The 21,385-nt window shown below is 30.2% G+C and overlaps 1 protein-coding gene across 2 annotated transcripts in view; it reads left to right on the plus strand.

The window, feature by feature from the left end:
* The first annotated feature begins 523 nt into the window (after positions 1-523).
* LOC108910904 (mitochondrial glutamate carrier 1-like) overlaps positions 524-21,385 on the plus strand; it is a 41,112-nt gene continuing 20,250 nt past the window's right edge. The window contains exons 1-2 of one of the 2 annotated variants that reach the window (XM_018715653.1): positions 524-697; positions 11,482-11,524. In XM_018715653.1, the coding sequence (XP_018571169.1) occupies positions 11,499-11,524 (26 nt within the window). In that variant the 5' untranslated portion in view covers positions 524-697; positions 11,482-11,498. The remainder of the gene's footprint in view (positions 698-11,481; positions 11,525-21,385) is intronic. The other variant, XM_018715652.1, reaches the window with a different exon arrangement.

A 21,385-nucleotide genomic window follows, 5' to 3' on the forward strand; every position in this document is an offset into this window, starting at 1 on the left:
GTATCTCCAGTTTATTGTTGACCCATTCTTTCTGACTCACCCTGTATATCTATTATCTATATTTAGTTGACATATTATTTCAAAGATTCTCTCTTAGTATGAACACATCCATCTTGTTTTTGTAAAAATATTTCAAATTCTCAATTTACAATTAGTATTTCTGTATATTTGAAAAATATGAAATATACAAAAAAACATCAATATGTAAATACCTACTACTTAAATAGGTAGATACGAAATGCAAATTTTGAACCTAATGTTGATTATTTTAGTTGTGAGCTAAGACAATTAGGTACATAGATGTCCTCCGTACCACAAACTATTTCAACACATTTAAATATGGTGCTACATCTAACGGTACTATGTTTAATTAATAATACCAACTTATTTCTACTGCTTCCATCTAGCGTCCTAAATTATTAATTAACATTTGCTACTGAAAGTATTCTGTTACCTGTTAAATCGTCAGCTGTAAACACGTTTTTTAAGCGATTTCAACTCAGTTTTTCAATATTAGTAGGGATTTGTGGATGTGTCAACCTATTGTAGCACGAAAGATTAAGTTTGAATAATAAATAATAATCCACACTAAATATCTCTAAAGTGTAAATATCATCGTATCTGCAACCGTATCTAAGTCAATTTAAAGCTAGGTGAGTTCTTGTGGTGAAATTTATACTATTTGATATTTTCAAAGGTAGGTAATCAATAATTTCCTTTTGTGTTAGTGTCTATATAGTAGTAAATATATTATATATAATGAATTAACATGCTTCTAGTTTTTGCTGAAATACTAATATTTAATTACACGACTTCAGTTATGTGTGTACTTTATATTAATTTAAATTAATTAATAACTATTGTATATAAAATTTATGACCTTGCTGCCTGCTACTCTAGCTATAACATTTGGTCATTTAATCATACAACAGCTATTGTAATACTTCGTAATTGTTTTGTTAACATAAATAAAATGTTTATTTAGACCTCAATAATTTAAAAAATAAATCCATATTAAATTAGTGACTGCAAATTAAAAAAAAAAACATATGTTTAGATTAGGTACCTACAGATATGCAATTTAATCTAATATACAATTTCCTGTGATATTCAATTTTTACGTCAATTAAACAAAAGTGAACACAGAGATATTTGGTTTATTTATCACAACCTACCTTTTAAAACTCAAAAACAAAACTATTGTAAGTTAATAAAATATTTTGTATAGGTATTTTTATTAAGTACCTACCTATAGGGGTACAATCTAACGTGATTTGAATTCTTTTAAATAGTAACTTTTTACATATAGGTACTTAAAACTAATACATATTTCAAACTGTAGTCCCTTCTTATTTTGTAAATCGTAAAAGTCAAAGCCTGTTTCAGCACTATGTATTTACTCATACGTAAAAAATAAACAAAATAAAAATTGCCATTTTTTTTATTGCTTATATTCGAAAAACCCCTCAAAATTTATAACATAATTTTCTCTATTTAATTCTTGAGAGTTTTATTAAAGATTTACTACAAATATTGTACCTTCTTTCCACTTTTGAACATAAACTTTAAAATTGATAAAGGGGTAAAACAAGTTTAACATATGTACCTCCATGAATCTTAATATTACATTTAACTTAATCAATAAATACATTTTTATATTACTTATATCAAATGTTAATAAATTATTCTTCCTTGAAAAATATCTACTTGTAGAATCTTTTCGAAGTTCTCGTATATCGTTACTTACTTTTACAAATCTGTTATCAAATTTATTGTTTCTAACTTTTGGACCATGCCAAGAACACGATTATAAAAATAAAAAATAATCGTTTTGTCGTTGACCTACCTATTAACAATCTGCCCAGTCAGGTTACATCTGTGGATAATAACCCTATAGAATAGTAGATATTATTGTTATGTGATAGCTTCTGAAACATGGTAAAAGGAAATAAAAGATAATGAAAATTAATGATACTGTTTTCCATTCATCTATCCGTCCAGAAAGATCAATAGTGAAGATAAATATATGTTTTTCAACAGATATAATTTCTATTTTCCAATCAATATTTGAAGATGTTTATAAGATCAGTTAAGTTGTTAATGTTATTTGTATTAGTATTTATAATGAAATTCAGTCATACAGTCTATTAGAATTATTGAAACAGATTTATTTATAAAAAAATATATACTTATTGAATTTTAAACCAGTTATTTTCGGTTTATGTTTTAGTAAGTAGCAAAAAGGAAAGAAGAAAGTGCACTAATGTGTACCTACCTAAACAACATTACCTACGAAAAGCAAATAGAAACTGGATGCATATTATACCAGGAAGTATTTTAGACGTAAATAATATTTTGTATAATAAGACACTTCCTACAGTTTGTTGGTAGGTTCACTGAAAAAATATATTAATAATCATTTAATTCCAAAACTATTTAAACATTAACAGACGGTCAGAGACGGCCTTAGGGGGTGGCGAGCAAGGCAATAGCCCGGGGCTCGCTCAACAACCCGCGTAAAAAAAGGTTAAACTTTATTTTATCCTTAGCTATTAGTTATATAGGTATATGACTATAAAATAAAGTTTGTTGATTCATAGTAAATATATTAATACTTAATAAGTAGTAACAGGTGCCTAAATAATATTTCTCATTTAGATTTATTTAATGATCGACATCAATATCATATCAATTAATTATCAGAGGATAATAATATTTTTTATAATTTGACTGTAAAACATCATTGAATAAGTTCATGTATATATATTTTTTAAAAACAAGCTTTTAGTGTCGTCATTTTATTTTCGTATTCTTCTCGGCAAAACGTTACATTTGATACCCATATCATAGGGGTGCATAAAAAATAACTGGTCCCCCATCTTTGGGAGTCCGGCATATTGGATTTAGAATGACGTCACTCAGCTAACCAAATCCAAACTAAACGTGTATGCAAAATTTCAGCTCAATCGGTTGGGGATAACTGGTTTAAAATTCAGTTGCAAGATTTGACCCATACTAACAAGGCAAGTTACATAAAATCCTGTAAAAATATGTTTGAATCTTTTAATTTTATCATTATGAAAAATTTGTCGTCTGTGTATTTGTTAACTTTTAAAAATCGCTTAATATTTGAAAACCAAAATTTATAACTTGCATTTCACTTAAATCATCAGAAATATCTACTCTTACATTCCATTTACGTACATTTCACAAACAACAAGGGCCCCGCAAAGATCTGCCGCCCGGGGACTCGTAAAGATCTGCCGCCCGGGGCCTAGCAAAATCTGCCTCCCGGAGCCTAGCAATGGTTAAGGCCGCCCCTGTTAATTGTATCAGGATATAAAATTACAATATCACAAATTGTAAAAATAAATCTACAAATCGATTAGATTGCCCTAATTAATTAAATCCGATATTGTTATTAAAATTTAAATTTATTTTAAAAATTTGAAAATTTAATAACTAGAATCTTAGAGCTGCAAAATGCTTTTTTTTATTTCCGATACGACCTATTATATTTAGACATATCATTTTTAGATTTTGTTTTGGATAATTATTTTTTACTAATTGTTTATTGAATATTAGATTGGTGTAATGGGGCATATGGCCCATAGAGTAGTCGTTTCCCGCAATATCAGTTAGCAATTGTCTGTGAAGTTGAATATCTTTCGTATACCTAGATTTCCAGTGTCAAAAACATTATATGACTTAATTTGATATATTTTTTGAATTTTTTGAATTTGAATTAGCTCAGTACCTTTAAAAAATAGTAAAGACTTGTGAGAGCTAATAATAGGACATATGTTTTTTTAAAAGACCTTGTGCTTATTTTAAATTGCATGAAAGTGCTTGAAAATAGCTTTGAGAGTTATTTATAACTTGTTATTAACAGGCAATAAAAGTGCATGTATGAGTATGCAAAATTGTGTGCAAAGTACCTTAGGAATTTTTAAATTTATTGATTTATTGTAATTTAAATGATTTATTGATCACTACAAGCGCCTACGTATGTTATGACGATAAGTTGGCACCCAATTCCGTACTGAGCTGGATTAATGACATTTTACATGAAGAAACATAAATCAAATACTATCTAACAACAAATGTTACAGATTTTTTATGTACAAAATGTTACCCTTGCTCTTTTGCATATTTACAAAGCACTAGAGATGGTAAAATAGTGGCTTTATGAGGATACATGAAAAAATATAAATCAACAAAACAAGTTCAACAATGAAAGAATAAATACCGACCTATATTTGAAATAATTATACATATTTGAGAAAATGAAAAATTGTATTCACTGTTATAGAAGCAGGATCGTATCCAAGGTGATGGGGACAATCAAACAGAATAAAATAATAAATATAAAAAAATTTACGTCTTTTTTAACTGCATAACTTTTTTATTAAAATAAATGAATGAAGATTAAAAATTTGATGTCTTGGGTTTCCTGATTTTTTTTTTTTAGACATCAACTATACAGAGTGGTCCGAATTTTATGCAGGTAACTTCGAGGGCAGATAGATCTCTTTAAAATAGTAGGTGTTTGCTTTATAAACATAGGTCTGGAATGGCCTCGTTTTAGAGATACAGGGTGTTGAAGTTGTTAAAAAAAATGATTTTTTGTATATATCTCCGGAATCGATTCACCGATTTCAATAAAATTTAGTACAGATAATGAATGATAGTAGGCCTTGTATTCCCTAAAATATGAGCTCTAAAGATTCAACCAGTGGTGTACAACTGGACAGGGTCACCCTCTTTTTTATAAAAAAAAAACTACGCCACTGCATTTTTTAAATGGTAATTTTTTCCCTAAAGTTCACCGTCCTCAAGTTATTCATACCAATACAAGAATATTTGTTTATGCTTAAATGTAAGTGCAATTTGTAAACACATCAACAAAATTCTTTACACTCATCGCTTTCATCTTTTTGGCTTAAAACAATATTTGGAAAATCACGACGAAGCAATTAAAGGCACAGAAATGAAATTTTAAAAGCATTTGACGACGATCCTCGACTAAGTACACGAAGAACGTCTCGGCAACTTGGGGTGAGTAAATCGAAAATTCGAAAAGTTCTACGTACGGATGGCAGAAATCCGTACCATTTACAACCTGTGCAAAATTTACTTCCGGGTTGTTTGAATTCTTACTAAAAATACTTTGGACCGATAAGGCTACGTTCGCAAGGCGAGGGGTAGTGAATTTTCACAATCTGGATACTTGGTCACAAGAAAATCCTCATGAAATTCGGACAAGATCTTTTCAACAGGAATTTTTTGTGAAAGTATGGCTCGGAATAATTCGCAATAAAGTTTGTGGACCTTTCTTCTTGCCACCCCATCTAAATTCCCAGTAATTTCTAAATTTTCTAGAAAACCATCTATTTGAATTATTAGAGGATGTTCCATTAAATATACGACAAAATAGCTGGGTACAAATGGATGGTGCTCCTGCGCATTTTAGGAGAATAATACAAGAATGGCTTAATGAAAATTATATCGGGTGATGGATAGGTAGAAGACCAAATGCCAATGTCAACCATAATGGTGCAGAGTGTCCAGTGTCTTGGCCAGCCAGATCGCCAGATCAAGACCCCCTGGACTATATTTGGGGTGACCTATCTGAAAAGTTTACTCTACTCCAATAGATACTAGACCTCATTTACTGCAGCGAATAGAAGACGGGTGCAATGAATTAAAAAAGAACACTACATGACATTAGCTTCAATTAGTTCCATTAATAGAAGATGTCATAAATGTATCGATGTGGGTGGTTCGCATTTTAAACAATTGCTGAAAATACGTAACGTTAATTTTGTTTCTTGTTTAGTTGTTGTAGTTTTTATTATTTTGATTTAAATTGTTCTTATTTGTAAAGATAAGGCCTCCAGGGGAAACTAAAACACACCAGGACCACTACTTCACAGGTGATGTGGAAAGAATTTTGTTGATGTGCTTACAAATTGCGCTTACTTTAAGCATAAACATAAATATTTTTATACCTAATATTTATTATGGTCTGAGGTTTGAAGTGTCTGCCACATTGGTATGAATAACTTGAAAATAGTGAACCTTAGGGAAAAAATTCAAGTCACTTTTTTTACGTATTTAGTGCATTAGAATATAAATCCGTTACAATAACATGTAAAAAATACAGTGGCGTAGATTTTTTTATAAAAAGGGGGTGACCCCTGTCCAGTTATACACCACTGGTTGAATCTTTAGAGCTCATATTTTAAGAAATGCAAGGCCTACTATCATACATTATCTATACCAAATTTTATTGAGATCGGTTGACAGATTCCGAAGATACAAATAAAAAAATCAATTTTTTTTAACAACTTCAACACCCTGTATCTCTAAAAAGAGGCCGTTCCAGACCTATGTTTATAAGGTAAACTCCTATTATTTTAATGAAATCTATCTGTCATCGAAGTTTTCTGCATAACATTCGGACCGCCCTGTATAAACGCCACTTCCCCTAATGTCCATCTGTGAATCCTCCTCCCCTGTGTTATATTAATACCTAACTCACGTTTTCCTTAATATAATAGATAAATTAATTATAGAGCTAGATATTTCTCTCATTATTAATGAAATTAATATTCTTTGAAGTACATAGTTAGAAATTCATATTCAAGTTAAAATTATTGGCTTGACTGACAGTCAAACTTCTGTGGTAGGTATTTAACCTCGTCTAAATTATAATTCGAATAAAAAAACATTTGATTACCTTGAAACTATTCATAACAGGTTTATTTTGTAAATTATTCTCAATTTTCTATTATTTACTTAGTAATAAGCCATATTAGCTTATTTAAAAAGGAGACGCAGAGTAAAAATAATAAAGTTACAAATTCCTGAGACATTTTTGCGAAATTGGGTTTACATAATTTATTTTTTTTTGTGTTATAGGTACTTTCAATTTTTTTCAATTTTTGTTATTGGTAAAAACTGAATCTGAAATCTTAAAAGAACTTATTTATTTGCGATTTTTCAAAATATTAAATAGCTTAGTATTATAAATTATTATATTATCTTCCAAGTTGATGACAACTGTTCCCGAAAAAAAAAACGCTTTTAATATTTTAGAGCAACCCTTAAAACAATGAAAACTTACCTATTTTGCAGTAGGTATAAAAGATGATTTGAAAATATGAAAAATGTATATTTTATACAATTGTAAGCAATACAATTTGCCGAGTCTTATCTTTATTTTGTATGTCAATTTATAAAAATTGTGAAATTAATAATAATGGTAATAATTTACATAATTTACTAGAATCTGATTAGAAAAAGTTATCTGTAAAATATTGCTGCGAATCATTAAATATGTTTTTATTTGGCAAGTGTTAATGTTATCGCCTTTTAACAAGAGGTCCCCTTTATTGACTTTTTCATGATCTTTGATATTAAGAAGTTTAATTTTGTAAAAAAACGCAAATAAAAATGTTGATAACTTTTTATAAACGGAATAATTCTCTAAACATTTTATTCATAATTTTAGGAAATCCTAAATATTGAACAATGAAAACTAAAAATTAGCCTGCTCTTATGCATTTTTATTGAATCGGAAACAAAAACATAAAATCAGACAAAAGAAAATTCAAAATCTAAATATAACTGGAGTTAGTAAATCCATTTATTTCTAGAAATGTTTTTCTTGGTAATTACTGAAGCATTATGTCAAATCAAAGAAAGGCTCCTTAAAATAAATCGTCAGATATTCAGAAATGAGATAAAATTCAATAATTTTTTTTTACTATGCTGGGAGGGGAAGTACAAAATATATTTAACCGCCGAAAGGAACATTAACTATTTAGAAAAAATTTCCAGTGCTCTATTTTTCAATTTCTAGTGCCTCTCTGATAAAAAGATACTTCTGATAAAATCTGTCGAAATTGGGATTGGTTAATCTGATTCGTTACGTTGTTACAAGACAACTCTCATTTTCTTTTGTCTATAATTAGCTTCTTAATATAAAGCTATCCGCATACCAAAAGCTGCACTGTAGGAAATATTATTTAGTCAAAAGTAAAAATTGATTAACCCTAGTAAAATATCTGCTTTAAACGGGCTTCAGAAATGTTAGGATGCTATCATAATAAAAAATAGTTTGCTAAAGGAGCATATTAGGTGCTAAATAGTTTTTTATGGATTTTTATTGTTGCAAGACTACCTTATTACTGTAGCTAGAGTACGATTTTTACTCTAGCAAAAGTTTTTATCGTCGTTGTTAGGTCTCAGGATAACGAGTTTTATGACAATACCAGCAAAATCTTTTTTTTACTTCAGATAAATAACATTTTGTATACTAATAAGTAATTATCAGCTTTGTATAGAAAACAAATTCGCTCGCGAATCGACCACGCTAATGCCGATCGACTTTTTATCAGCCCTCACATGCTTCGCTATGCATTTCTTGTTAGATAAATTACCTAGTGCGATAAGCTACCTACTTACCTTTAATGAAAATAATGTATCTATTCACCATAAGAAGAGACTGTCTTGTTTTTAAGGTAGTGCAACAGCTAAATAATTTTGCTTAAGTTTGGTATATGATATTTTAACAGTAATAATAAAATTGCTATTATAGTATTCTTATACTATATTATTTCTACTAGTAGTACTACTACTAATATAGTATTTCTTCTTAACCGCACACCGAAAACTGCGCTGTTCTGTTTTGTACTCTGTTGATTGTAAGTTTATGAAGGTTGTTGGTTGTTTACAACATAGATATAACATACTATACTCCGCGGTCGAAATTATAAAAAGTGACTAAGTCATAATATAAAAACACTATTATCATAATGCGTATAAAATATAAAATGATTTTTATACGGTTCAATATTATTTATCTTAGTGCCGCTCGCTACGCACATCGATAGAATCTATAATCGTCTATAGACTGAGTTACACTGAACGTCGATCTATATTCTATCTCTGTCTTTTGCACTTGGTAGGGAATAGGGAAATGCCTTTTTAGTGGGTGTAAACGGACTTGATTTAACCCGTCCTGAGAAACGTCATAGCATAAGCGTAGACGAGGGGTCTAATTCCATGGCTATAATAAATTTACAAATAAAAAAAAACACAATTGGGACGTTTTAAAATGCTGTAATAATTAAACTGGATCAAAGTGCCTGTTATAGCAAACCGTAAAAAATATTAGATGTTATGTTTTATTATCTTTTTTCATTATTTTTTATATCTTGTTGCCTTTTACGCAGACGCGCCAATGGATTTTCGTTCCTGGAACGCTTCATCCCCCTTACTAGTCCAAAAGCTAGCGATGAATCACTCTCTATAATTTCGACCGTGGAGTATATATTACATTTTTAGCTATTTTCTTCAATACTTTTCCAACATTAATTTTTCCATTTTGTACCTGCTAATTGCCATAGACAGAAATAAAATGTATTAATTTTTTTATCATTCACTTTACCATTGCGTGGGCAACTTAGCACAGACCTATCCATCTTGATATAACAGAACAGCACAGGTGTACGGCTCACTACAATGTATTTTTTGTATTTAAGCTCTGGTTTAATGTACCTACTTTATTATTATTATCTATGTGCTGGCATCGATTCATAAGCCTACGCCTATTTACAATTTTGCGCGGCATATAACCTATTTTACATTTTTTATATATTGTTTCAATATTAATGGGTCAAACATAGTTGAAATAATAAAAAAGTTACACGAAGTAGGAGATGATGACTTAAGGTATTGAAACAAAAATATTTTCCTAAAATATCTCGAAAACATTGCGTAGATGATAAATGCAATGAGAGGTATATGTTGAAGTTGAATTATTACATACATACATCAGTAGTACAGTCACTATCACTAACAATAAGAACCCTAGGAATTCGACGTCACTGGATATTTTGAAAATTTTATAGCTGCTTGTAACTACTAGCAGTAGTTCTAAAGCCTATATCAGACAATGCAATTTAGTTGCAGCGACAAAATTGCGGGGATTTTGTTGCGAGGATAAAATTGCATGTTTATTATCACACAATGGGACAAAATTGCTGCAATTTGTTTAGTTTCCAGTAGAGTTACCAACTATGCATTGTTTAACATGTAAAATTTCTTGTATGTATCTTATAAACAATTATTTCTTATTCAAGCAAAACATTGCAATGGATGAAAATTTAAAAGTAAATTGCTGTATAGCTTTAACAGTGGCTTCAACGGTGTTACTAACAACAACCATGATCAACAGCCAACAACAGCTAGGTTGGCAATAAACAAATCTTCATAAAAGTAACTAGAATCCCTGCAATTTTGTTGCACGGAATAGAGCATGTTCTAATTCATGCAATTCAGTAGCCGGGACAAAATTGCATAGTCTAATAAGAAAAATTTCATGGATTCTATCGCGGCAACCAAATCCCTGCAACAAAATTGCATTGTCTGATACAGGCTTAAGAAAAGGTACATCAGAAATTAACCATTTTCGAGTTATTACTTTGACTTAGTTACAATGCACTGCAATAATTCTAAAATAATTCATTCTCACGCAAAAAACATTCGTACAAGTTCTTTCTTGAAATACAACTTCCTGGAGATATAACGTCTCCTATAAAATTTCTGCAACAATGATTTTTTCGGATCATATGCATACTTACATTGTATTATAATTTCTTTTACGAAACGCGAAGTTCTAGTGTTAGGTTAAATTTATTGATGTAGGTACAGTCCGTACTATATTTTGTTCAGATAGAATTCCAAGAAGACCCCTGCGTCACTTTCTTGGAATTAACCACATTCGACACCGGAGGTAGAAAGACATACAGTAAACGCCACGCCGCCAATGTCTACTTCGGGTGTCGAATGCGGTTAATTGCAAGAAAGTTACCCAGGGATCTTCTGGGAATTCTGTCTCAACAAGTATTGTACGGACTGTAACGGTAATGCATGTGGAAATAATAATAATAATTCGAAGATAATCCATTTTTCGCATCAAACAGAAGATACATGTATCTTCGTCACGTATTTATATGTATATGATTTTTTGCTTTCAGTTGGATAAATCATTAGCCCAAGAATTATAACTCTACGCCAAAGTGTTCAGAGATATTTTAGAATATGTACTTTATTCAAATTTCTACTCTCTGTATCTGGAAAATGAAGTTTATCCGGATATTTCTCTTGACCTGAAACATCTTATGTAATATTTTTTTATTTTACAATTTAAAATACGAAATAAAGCACAAATTCGTTCACAAGCATACGAAATTGAACTAAAAATATTATCTTTTTATATTTTTAATAAAACAGTAATTTTTTCTTAAATTATTTTTTTTATTGGCTATAAAACAATTGACACAATAAATTTTATCTTATCCTATACTAAAAATATATTGATTGGCAATTATTTAATTTATAGTTATTTTCTAACTTTACCAGAGATTTTTAACTTTTACTCAAAAATTAATAACGGTATTTTCTTTTCAGAGAAAAATACAGAACCCATGGCTGAAAAGCAGACGCAATTCTCGTAAGTAAATATTTCAGAATCGCAACTTTTTATTTTACTAATTTATTTCTTTATTTCAAGAAAAACATTGAACATATACTTAGTCGCTCTTTTATAAATCCTTTTATAAAAACTGATTTTATTCCTATCGTAAATAATTAAACTTTGTTTGCGTGCCACATATTTGTTATTAGGGACTCTTAAATCATTCAAAAAATAAATTACCTTGACGACTTTGTCTTCTAGTTAAATATAAACAGATCAGTTTCTTTATAAATTACAGTCAATTGTGGTGTAGATCAGTGGCGGCTGGTGCGGGAGGGCTCTGGGGCGCTGTCTCCACTAGGAGTAAAAAAAAATAATTAAAAATTTAGTTTACAATGTCTACGTAATTAAATAGATTAGCCTTATGAAACGACTTGCAAAATTCGTTTGAAAAACACTGAACACGTAGGTCCCTCGTAGCTCACCCCTAATGCCTCTTGCATGTTTTTTAAAAGATTATAAAAGTTTAAATTAAATTGTAAAGACTGATTAATAGCGTTTGCTATCTATTGAAAAATCACTGGAGTGCGAGAAATACCAAACTTTAATGAAAATGTAATTGAAAAGTGTATGTCAGACAAAAGTAGAGGAATTGACTATCACTATAAAAAATAATGTTGCGCATATTTTCCCGATATTTTAATAATACCTACTTAAAGTAAAAGTACATACCCAATTATATTTGATTCAATTTTTTTCAATACTTTGTACCTAACTATTTCCGCCCTCCCTAGTATGAAAGTTAACAGCCGCCACTGGTGTAGATTCATCGAAACAAAACTAAACCTAGTAATTATTAAATAAATAATAAAAAGGAATTATCTATTAAGATATCATTTGGCCTCATATCTGAAAGTAATAACATCTAACTTTTAATTGGTAGCAGGTACAGGCGTTTTTTTTTTTAATTTTAACACTATAGCACGTCTTGCACACTGTAATTTTTATAACATTATGAAATATAAGAGTTTGACATACAAGGTTCTGCATTTTATTCGACAACAGTATTACGAGTACCTATGTTTTATCACAATATAAAAATTCTATATTTAGGTACTTTTTGATTGCTGTAACTTTTGTCGTTTTGTTTAGTTTAAATTACGATAATTGAATAATTGCGAAAACAGCAAGTGTAAACACTAGCGATAATAATACGTCTGTAATAAAATAAAATTTTAAATAGTATACAGTGTGTCCCACTTAAGCATTAGCCACCCATGTAAAATTGTTATTTATTGACCGATTTGTTTCAATTTTTTTGTTTGATAGATCTCAGAAAAAGGAATAGAATGTATAATTTCGGTATTTTCTAGGCCATGGCCAACTGAGACGCGTTTTATAGGAGGAAAAAACGAGAATATTAGCGATTTTTTTTTTTTTTTCGACAAAAATTGCAACGGATTCTTATTCAGGACTATCTAAAACCCTAGTATACCAATTTTTGTGATGATAGAATACAGGGTGTTGCAGAAAATTAAACCTTAATTTTTTAAATCAACTGAAGATTTATTTACGAAACACATGCATTATTTGAATATTGTGTATCAGTATTATTCAAATTAGTAATAAACGAAACTTATTATTATGAAGTAACACTTTTCAATACGTCGACGACTATTAATTGTTACTTCTCGTAACTGTTGCCTAGTAATGTTACGGCATGCGTTTGTAATACGTTTACAAAGATCTTCTCACATAATGCATGTGTTTCGTAAATAAAATCTTCAGTTGGTTTAAAAAATTAAGCTTTAATTTTCTGCAACACCCTGCATTCTAGCACAACAAAAATTGGTATAGTAGGGTTTTAGATAGTCCTGAATAAGGATCCGTTGCCGTTTTTGTCGAAAAAAAATCGCTAATATTACTTCTCTTTTTTTCTTCCTATAAAACGGGTCTCAGTTGGCTATGGCTTAGATCACGAAAATACCGAAATTATACATTCTACTCCTTTTACTGGTATCTATCAAACAAAAAAAAGTTGAAACAAATCGATCAACAAATAACAATTATACATGGGTGGCTAATGCTTAAGTGGGACACACTGTATGTAACTCTCAAGAAAATTACATCTTTATGTTTGCCGCCTGTAATGTTCAAAGAAAATATAACAGAATGCCGGTAAAATACGTGTATGTTATATAGATATAAGCATTAAATTACATGGAATAATAAGAAATTTATTAAGATGATGGAACTGTGATTATTTATTTGATATATGTTCAGAATGATCTATAATTCTCTTCGAGCAAAGCAAAAAAATAATAATATGTAAAATCAATAGATATAATTCTATAATTGCATAAAATTATTTACTAATGCATTAAAGATATCAAAGTTGTAATCAATATTTAACATAATACACAATCATATGTTTTACCTGAAACAATATTTGTCACAGATGTTGTTTTGATATACGAGTTCATACTTGTGTTATTGGAAATTATCGGTATATTACAAAGCCAAATCATAGTATATTTAGTTTTACAGTTTAATAAGCAATATGGGCACTCACATACAGTGGAAACTTTTTAACACAAATCAATATAATTGTTACTTAATTAAACTTATTTTTTTCTTGTAAATCCTAGTAGAAATCATAAAGGTTAAAACGACAACAAAACAAATTTAACGATACATTTTTCTCAGAAAAAATGTATTCTAGACGATAGATTATAGAAATCTTATTTAGATACTAAATTTGTTATAAAAGTTTTCGACTTAATGTTAAGAATATTGTTCCTATTATCTAATTACTGCTCATATATTGTATTGTGTAATTCTTATCTTGCTTGCAAAATTGCAAAATGCGAATAAAATTATTTCCTAACAACGACCTTCTGTCGATTTATAAAAAAAAATAGGCAATAATATAAGTTGAGTCAACAAATAAATATACCAAAAAAAAAAAAAGAGGAGGATACAGTCGTCACGACAAGTAACGACGTCTATGTCTCGGGTTGAACGTGAATTCTATTAATAAATTTAAAATTTCGTGACAATATACCGCATTTTATTTGAGCAGAAACAGACACACGCCGGACTTTCTGTCGAACGTGGTTTGTTTTCACTCCTCGAATGACATCGTTTACGTTGTTTGGATGATACTGAAAATTTTCAAGCGTATACATAATATTCCTGATGCCAATTTTGTCAACGAATGTTTCTCTCATGAGATATGCGCGCATTGCATATTTTTTCACTGTTGGAATGACACATACACCTACATCTCGAGTAACGAGGAATGTGATATGTAAAGGTATGTAGGTATGGTATGGTATGTAGGTATATAAGACTTGGGCTTTACGCACACAAATGTATTGAACATAAATCTGCTCTATGGTCAGTACTAATTCATTTTTTAATAGGCTTCCCGGTTTCGGCAAGTGTGAAAAGACAAGATAGCGTTTGTGTGAGAAGGTAATAGGTTTGTTCGTGCAACTGTCTCTGTTTCTTTTTGTCCGGAGCATGCGCATTATAAAATTACCGTTTCTGCAGAACAAATCTCAAATTCTCACTAGATTTGGTATTCGAGCACGATTTTCAAACTGTCACCAAACTGTTTATTAACGATCATACTGGTTGAAGATGTATCTGTGGACTGCCAATCCGAGACATGAAAAAATTTAGATAAATTTAGAACGAATACATTGAAGATGATTTTTTCAAGACAAAACGTTTGAATATGGTTCGGACTGAGACAGTACAGTATTGGGGGTCATGAAGGTTTGCAAAAATGTAATAAAATTTCCAGGATCGTAATAATGAAGTTGAAGATGATCCTGGAGAGACGAAAGTGTTCTTCTTTTTTCAATATCACCTCAAACAAGGCTGAAATGAAACAAAAACGGATTTCCAAAATTTCAGTTTTTTTAAATCTTTCAAAAACTAATCAAGTTTTCAAACCTTGATTTTTAGGGGCATAATGTTTGTCCCCAGATTATGCAACTTTGCCCCCATTTAAACTACTTCGTATCTCTTACCGTTTCCAATATCTCTGTAGTGAAAAGCGAATTTGTAATAGCCTATATATTATTAGGATTAAAATCGAAGCTCCTTTGACAATATCGTAAATTAAAATAATTTTATTTTGCCCTCTACTTCTTTAACATTCAAGAACAACCACTGTCATTATGGAATTACAAAAAAAATATATAAAAAACCCCTACTCCAACAGATTTGAGGTATTATACCGGGTGATTCAGTTTGGTATTCGCGGCCCTGTATCTCTTTTATTTTAACAAATAGCTATAACAAACCCTATATATTTTTAAATCGCCGCTCAAACTCTATCAAATGACATTATTAGATCGTCTCCATGGTAACATATGTCAATTGTTTTTGTTCAAATGGCACACTATATATTTTTTTATCGATTCTGGAAGATATTTTTTTTCTGCGGACAGCTATGTAAGGAAGTCTATAGTTTCAATAGAAATATTACTAGAAAAACAGCAAAAAAGATGAACCCTACTTTTCGTACCTTTATTCTGAAAAATGGTAGCCAGCTACGGAAACAAGCTACTGTGTTTTTTAAAGTAACATATTTTATTTTTAATACGATAATAATATAACAATTTAAAACAATACTTATTTCAAATGTTCAAAATGAGCTCCATTTGCTTCCAAACACAGAATAGCTCTGTTTATCACTCTCTACAAACACATTCTAGTGTTTCTTCATTTAATCTCCGACATTCTACTATTATTCTGCTTTTAAGGTCGTCAATATCATTTAGGTAAGGCCAAAGAAAGAAATCTATAGGAGTGAGATCCGGAGATCTAGCAGGCCATTTAACATAATCGAATGTTCTTCATCTCTTGCCTTTCTGAGTTTAAAAACTCTTCTTTTCTTTTGAAAACGTTCATCTGCCGCCAAATTTCTGTCTAACTTTCCGAAAATTTTATCTGATGCAAGTTGTCTCTGAGGAAAACGATGTTGGTATAAATACCTGGCAGCTTTAGTGTTCTTTCGGTGCTCTCCATAAATTAAAATCATATCTAGTATTTCTTAATTACTGTAAGTATCCATGTTATAATAAGTATAGATAGAATAAGTAGGTACAAAATGTCAATTATTTTGACAAACCGTTATTTAGAAACGTCAAAATTCAGTTGTTTCCGCAGCTGGCTATCATTTTTCTGAATAAAGCTACTGAAAGCAGGGTTCATCTTTTTTGTTGTTTTTCTAGCAATATTTCTAATGAAACTATAGACTTCCTTATGTAGCCGAACGCAGAAAAAAATAACTTCCAGAATCGATCGAAATCAAAAAAAGTCAAAGTTGCCATATCAGGCGATCAAAGTTACCCCACGAAGCATTTGAAAAGCTGAAAGGTCTGATTATGATTTTAAAATAAATTTAAAAATGATATTTAACAAGATTTCATATAAAATAATGAAAATTGATCCAAAATAAAACCCTTTAGCTGTGTACCAAAAATTTCTGAGGTTTCGTAAAATACCTACATAAACGTTAAAAGTAAACTTTCTTACCTTATAGTACGAGAACCGCGGCAAAACGCTACAAAAGGCTGACACTCTCGTAAACGTGTGACATTTGAAAAACATATCATGTGTTCAAACGCGCCAAGAAATTTGTGCTTGCGCAGTAATTTAAGAATTTAAAAGTTCGGACATATGTTATCAAATTTGCCCCGCAATTATCAAAGTAGCCCCAGTTCACGGTAATTTAATAATAGTTTTTCAAAAAAATTGTTGCTGGTAGGTATCATTTCGGTATGAAATGATTTAATAGGTTACAATTTGTTGATAAAAATCTGAATTTGNTTGACTATAGCAATTTTGACATATGTTACCATGGAGACGATCTAATAATGTCATTTGATAAAGTTTGAGCGGCAATTTAAAAATATATAGGGTTTGTTATAGCTATTTGTTAAAACAAAAGAGATACGGGGCCGCTAATATCAAACTGAATCATCCGGTATATTGAGGTTTTATATTTTCTCTCTGTTGCCATTTCTGTGTAAAATGTAACTAAACAACCGTTCTTGCAGCTCAAAATCCACAACCGTTGACAAATAATCCACAACCGCGCCCTTAATAAAAATAGTTTACAAACTGTCAGAAATTTACTGCTAAAACAAACCTAATATGTTCAAATGCGCGTCTTAAGAGGGGCGCAATTTTTTGTCCAGCATTTTAGAAAATCTAAGCAAGTTACAAACACTATATATATATATCTTCACTGTACTTATTTATATACGTTTTCTTCAGGGTATAAGACAACTGACATACATTCAAAATAAGGAAAAAATTGTAGAACATTGTATGTTTAAAAACTTGTTTGTCATACAGGGTGTTCTACAAGCTCTATGACTGTCAGATGGTAACAGAGTTAATTTCAAACATTTTTTCTTGGGTCCGATGGACATAGGTCCGATTCGTTTTTGTTTATAAAAAATTTAATTTCATATTTCAATCAAAGTAGATAAAAAATAATCCAAACCTCATCCTTTAGTTCGCCAATGTGAGACTTGCATTCGAACCGAGGATGGACATTTTGAACAATTTTTATAGTCTTAAGATTTGTTAATTTGGTTAATAAAGGTTAACTAATGTCTAAACTTTAAACACAAATAATAATTATTGTTATTTTTATTATCAGGCTACTTTGATTGAAAAATGAAATTATATTTTTTAAATGCTTGTAATTTCTAAACAAAAACGAATCGTATAAGAAAAAATATTTGAAATTAATCCAACTATCATCTGTCAAAGTTTGTCGCAGAGCTTGTAAAACGCCATGTATTGCCTCTGACATGTATTCTTTAACTTTCATTTATCTTTGATAACGGTTTTGTACTTTGATAATGTACTATTACAGACTAGTGTCAAGTTTAAGAAACGCAAATCCAAGTTTTGTGTTGAATTGACTATTTTAACTGTTTTCAGTCACATAAACTCCTTAACATTTTGGAACAAATAACTTCATTAAGGTGAATTCTTTACGTTATTGAAGTTAAAACATGATAAAATACGGTTACGGTTGTGAAAAACGTTAAGTGATTCTCAAAAATTATGTATTCTGATGTTTACAGAGTCGTATCATGTCAGTCCACCGATCATCTATCACATATCAACGAAATTCGAAAATGTAGGCAATCATTAATCATCTTTTATTACATGTATAATAGATCGACCGTTTTCGATCAACTTTTATGCCATTTGAAATTTTTTCGTAGAATGCACGGTTAAATTTATTTGTCTCGCTATCTTTCTTCCAAATAAATGCAAAATTTATTCTGATTTTTACCTATGTTTCATTGTTCCGGTACGAAAAATGTTATCGTGATTTTTAGACTTTTAACTACGAATTTATAAAAAAAAGGGGACAAAATTCTAACTTGATCTAAATAGGTTTATTTTCATCCAAAAACACTGTACAGCTGTAAACTGTTTAATACAATTCAACATTTTAGTATTTTGTCTTTAACAATTATGATTAGTGTGCATTTCATTGATCTATCAATAATATTATACAGGTTTAGCTTTCTAAAAATACATACTCCATTGTTTAGACATAAATATAAGTCACGTGTGTTTTGTAAACATATTTATACTATTTATATACGTAAAACAGTTAAAATTTCTAAAATTATTTTACAACGCATGCAAACATTAAAAATACGAGTTCTAGTAAAAATTTCTCGAATTGAAAACTTCGTTATTGCAAGCTGTTTGGTTCACTGCCAACGTTCTTAGTTTATGTTATGGTTGTCAGACTAAAGGAAACACCACTGTTTTTAAATATGTTTGCTTTTTCTTATAATTTACTCGAATTTGACGTCGTTCTACAGTTGTTACATACAGTGTGGAAAACAGCCAAATGAAATAAATTCAATATCTCAATTATTGTGCATGTTTATAAAAAATCCCGAGAAACTTCGATTTTGGATTCTAAAATGACATCCTGCAACGTAAAAATTTCATCCCTAAATTCAACCCCCTTCGAATGGCAGTTACAACCCTTAAATTTTTAAATGGGAAGTAAGGGCTTGTAATACCTCATTTGAAAGGTATTTAAGGTATTTTCATTCTCTATTCAAAAATACTATGGTTTTAATATTTATTGCAAAAATTAGCAGTTTGACGAAATTCGCTACAGCAAACTAAAAAAAAACTTGCATTTCAACGAAGATGTTCAAAATTAGTTCCTTGAGCGTCTTGGCCGCATCCTAATCGTAAATAAAAATGTCTTCTAACGTTTTTCAATATCTGAGGCGTGACCGGCATAACCTCAACCATTATTTTTTTGTCAATAAAATTGGTAATGCCAGCTAAGAATAATTTTGATAAGTTTTTATATCTTCTTTTTAGTTGAAAGTGATGAAAAAGAACATTCAAATTGTTTTTGCTAGCATGGAAGAACAAAACGCAGTTTTGATACTTTTGTTTGTTGTAACATTTCGTTAAGCATTTTTGAATAGGCAATGAAAACACCTTTCAAATGAGGTATCACAAGCTCCTACTTCTCATTTAAAAATTTAGAGGTTGCATCTGCCACTCGAAGAGATTTGAATTTGGAGATGACATTTTTACGTTGCAAAATGTAATTTCAGAATCCACAATCGACATGTCTTGGGATTTTTTATAAATGTGCACAATAATTGAGATACTGAATTTATTCCCTTTGGCTGTTCCACACTATAGAAACTACTAACCACCACCCTCATCGATCGTGTTAGTCAATATTGCGATGCCTTTTTAGATTAGACTTATACTACTTTAATTCGCCAAAGTGCCTCGAGTATTATTTACCTATTGGGTGGATATTAACTGAAATAATTGCTTGAGTAGCTTAATAACTAACTTAAATATGTTTTGTAAGATTCTGTTATATCTTCAGAAGGTTGTTTCTTGGGTTATTTTAGACCAAAAAGTCTTAAACGACCAACTGTCTAAAGCCACTGAGGTAAATTGATGTTTGGGTGAATAATGTAATTAATTACAGGCAAAAACTAAATTCCTACACAGTATGTCAGTCAGTGAGGAAAATACCGACAGAGAACATCACTGAGAACTCCAGAATTTGAAATAGTTTGGAAATAAGTGTATTAAAAATTCTTAATTTCATTTTTAAGAAAAAAAATAAAAAATGTGGGATACTTACCTAATTTCCAAAATGCCATCGAAATTCTGAAGATCTTTGTGACATTGTCTCTGGTACTGATTGATAGAGTTTTATACCAGTTCAGTAAATTGTTGCCTTTAATTAGAAAAATTACACATCGCCTCAATAAAAAATGCTCTGGGCCATGGACCATTTTGACCTTAACCCACTGAATTCGAATCTAAAGTTAGAAAGAGAAAGAACATGTACTCGTATATTNTTTCATTCTCTATTCAAAAATACTATGGTTTTAATATTTATTGCAAAAATTAAAAAAACTTGCATTTCAACGAAGATGTTCAAATTTAGTACCTTGAACGTCTTGGCCGCATCCTAATCGTAAATAAAAATGTCTTCTAACGTTTTTCAATATCTGAGGCGTGACCGGCATAACCTCAACCATTATTTTTTTTTCAATAAAATTGGTAATGCCAGCTAAGAATAATTTTGATAAGTTTTTATATCTTCTTTTTAATTGAAAGTGATGAAAAAGAACATTCAAATTGTTTTTGCTAGCATGCAAGAACAAAACGCTATTTTGATATTTTTGTTTGTTGTAACATTTCGTTAAGCATTTTTGAATAGGCAATGAAAACACCTTTCAAATGAGGTATCACAAGCTCCTACTTCTCATTTAAAAATTTAGAGGTTGCATCTGCCACTCGAAGAGATTTGAATTTGGAGATGACATTTTTACGTTGCAA

Source organism: Anoplophora glabripennis, unplaced genomic scaffold (genome assembly GCF_000390285.2).
Source record: "Anoplophora glabripennis isolate ALB-LARVAE unplaced genomic scaffold, Agla_2.0 scaffold635, whole genome shotgun sequence".
NCBI lineage: Eukaryota > Metazoa > Arthropoda > Insecta > Coleoptera > Cerambycidae > Anoplophora > Anoplophora glabripennis.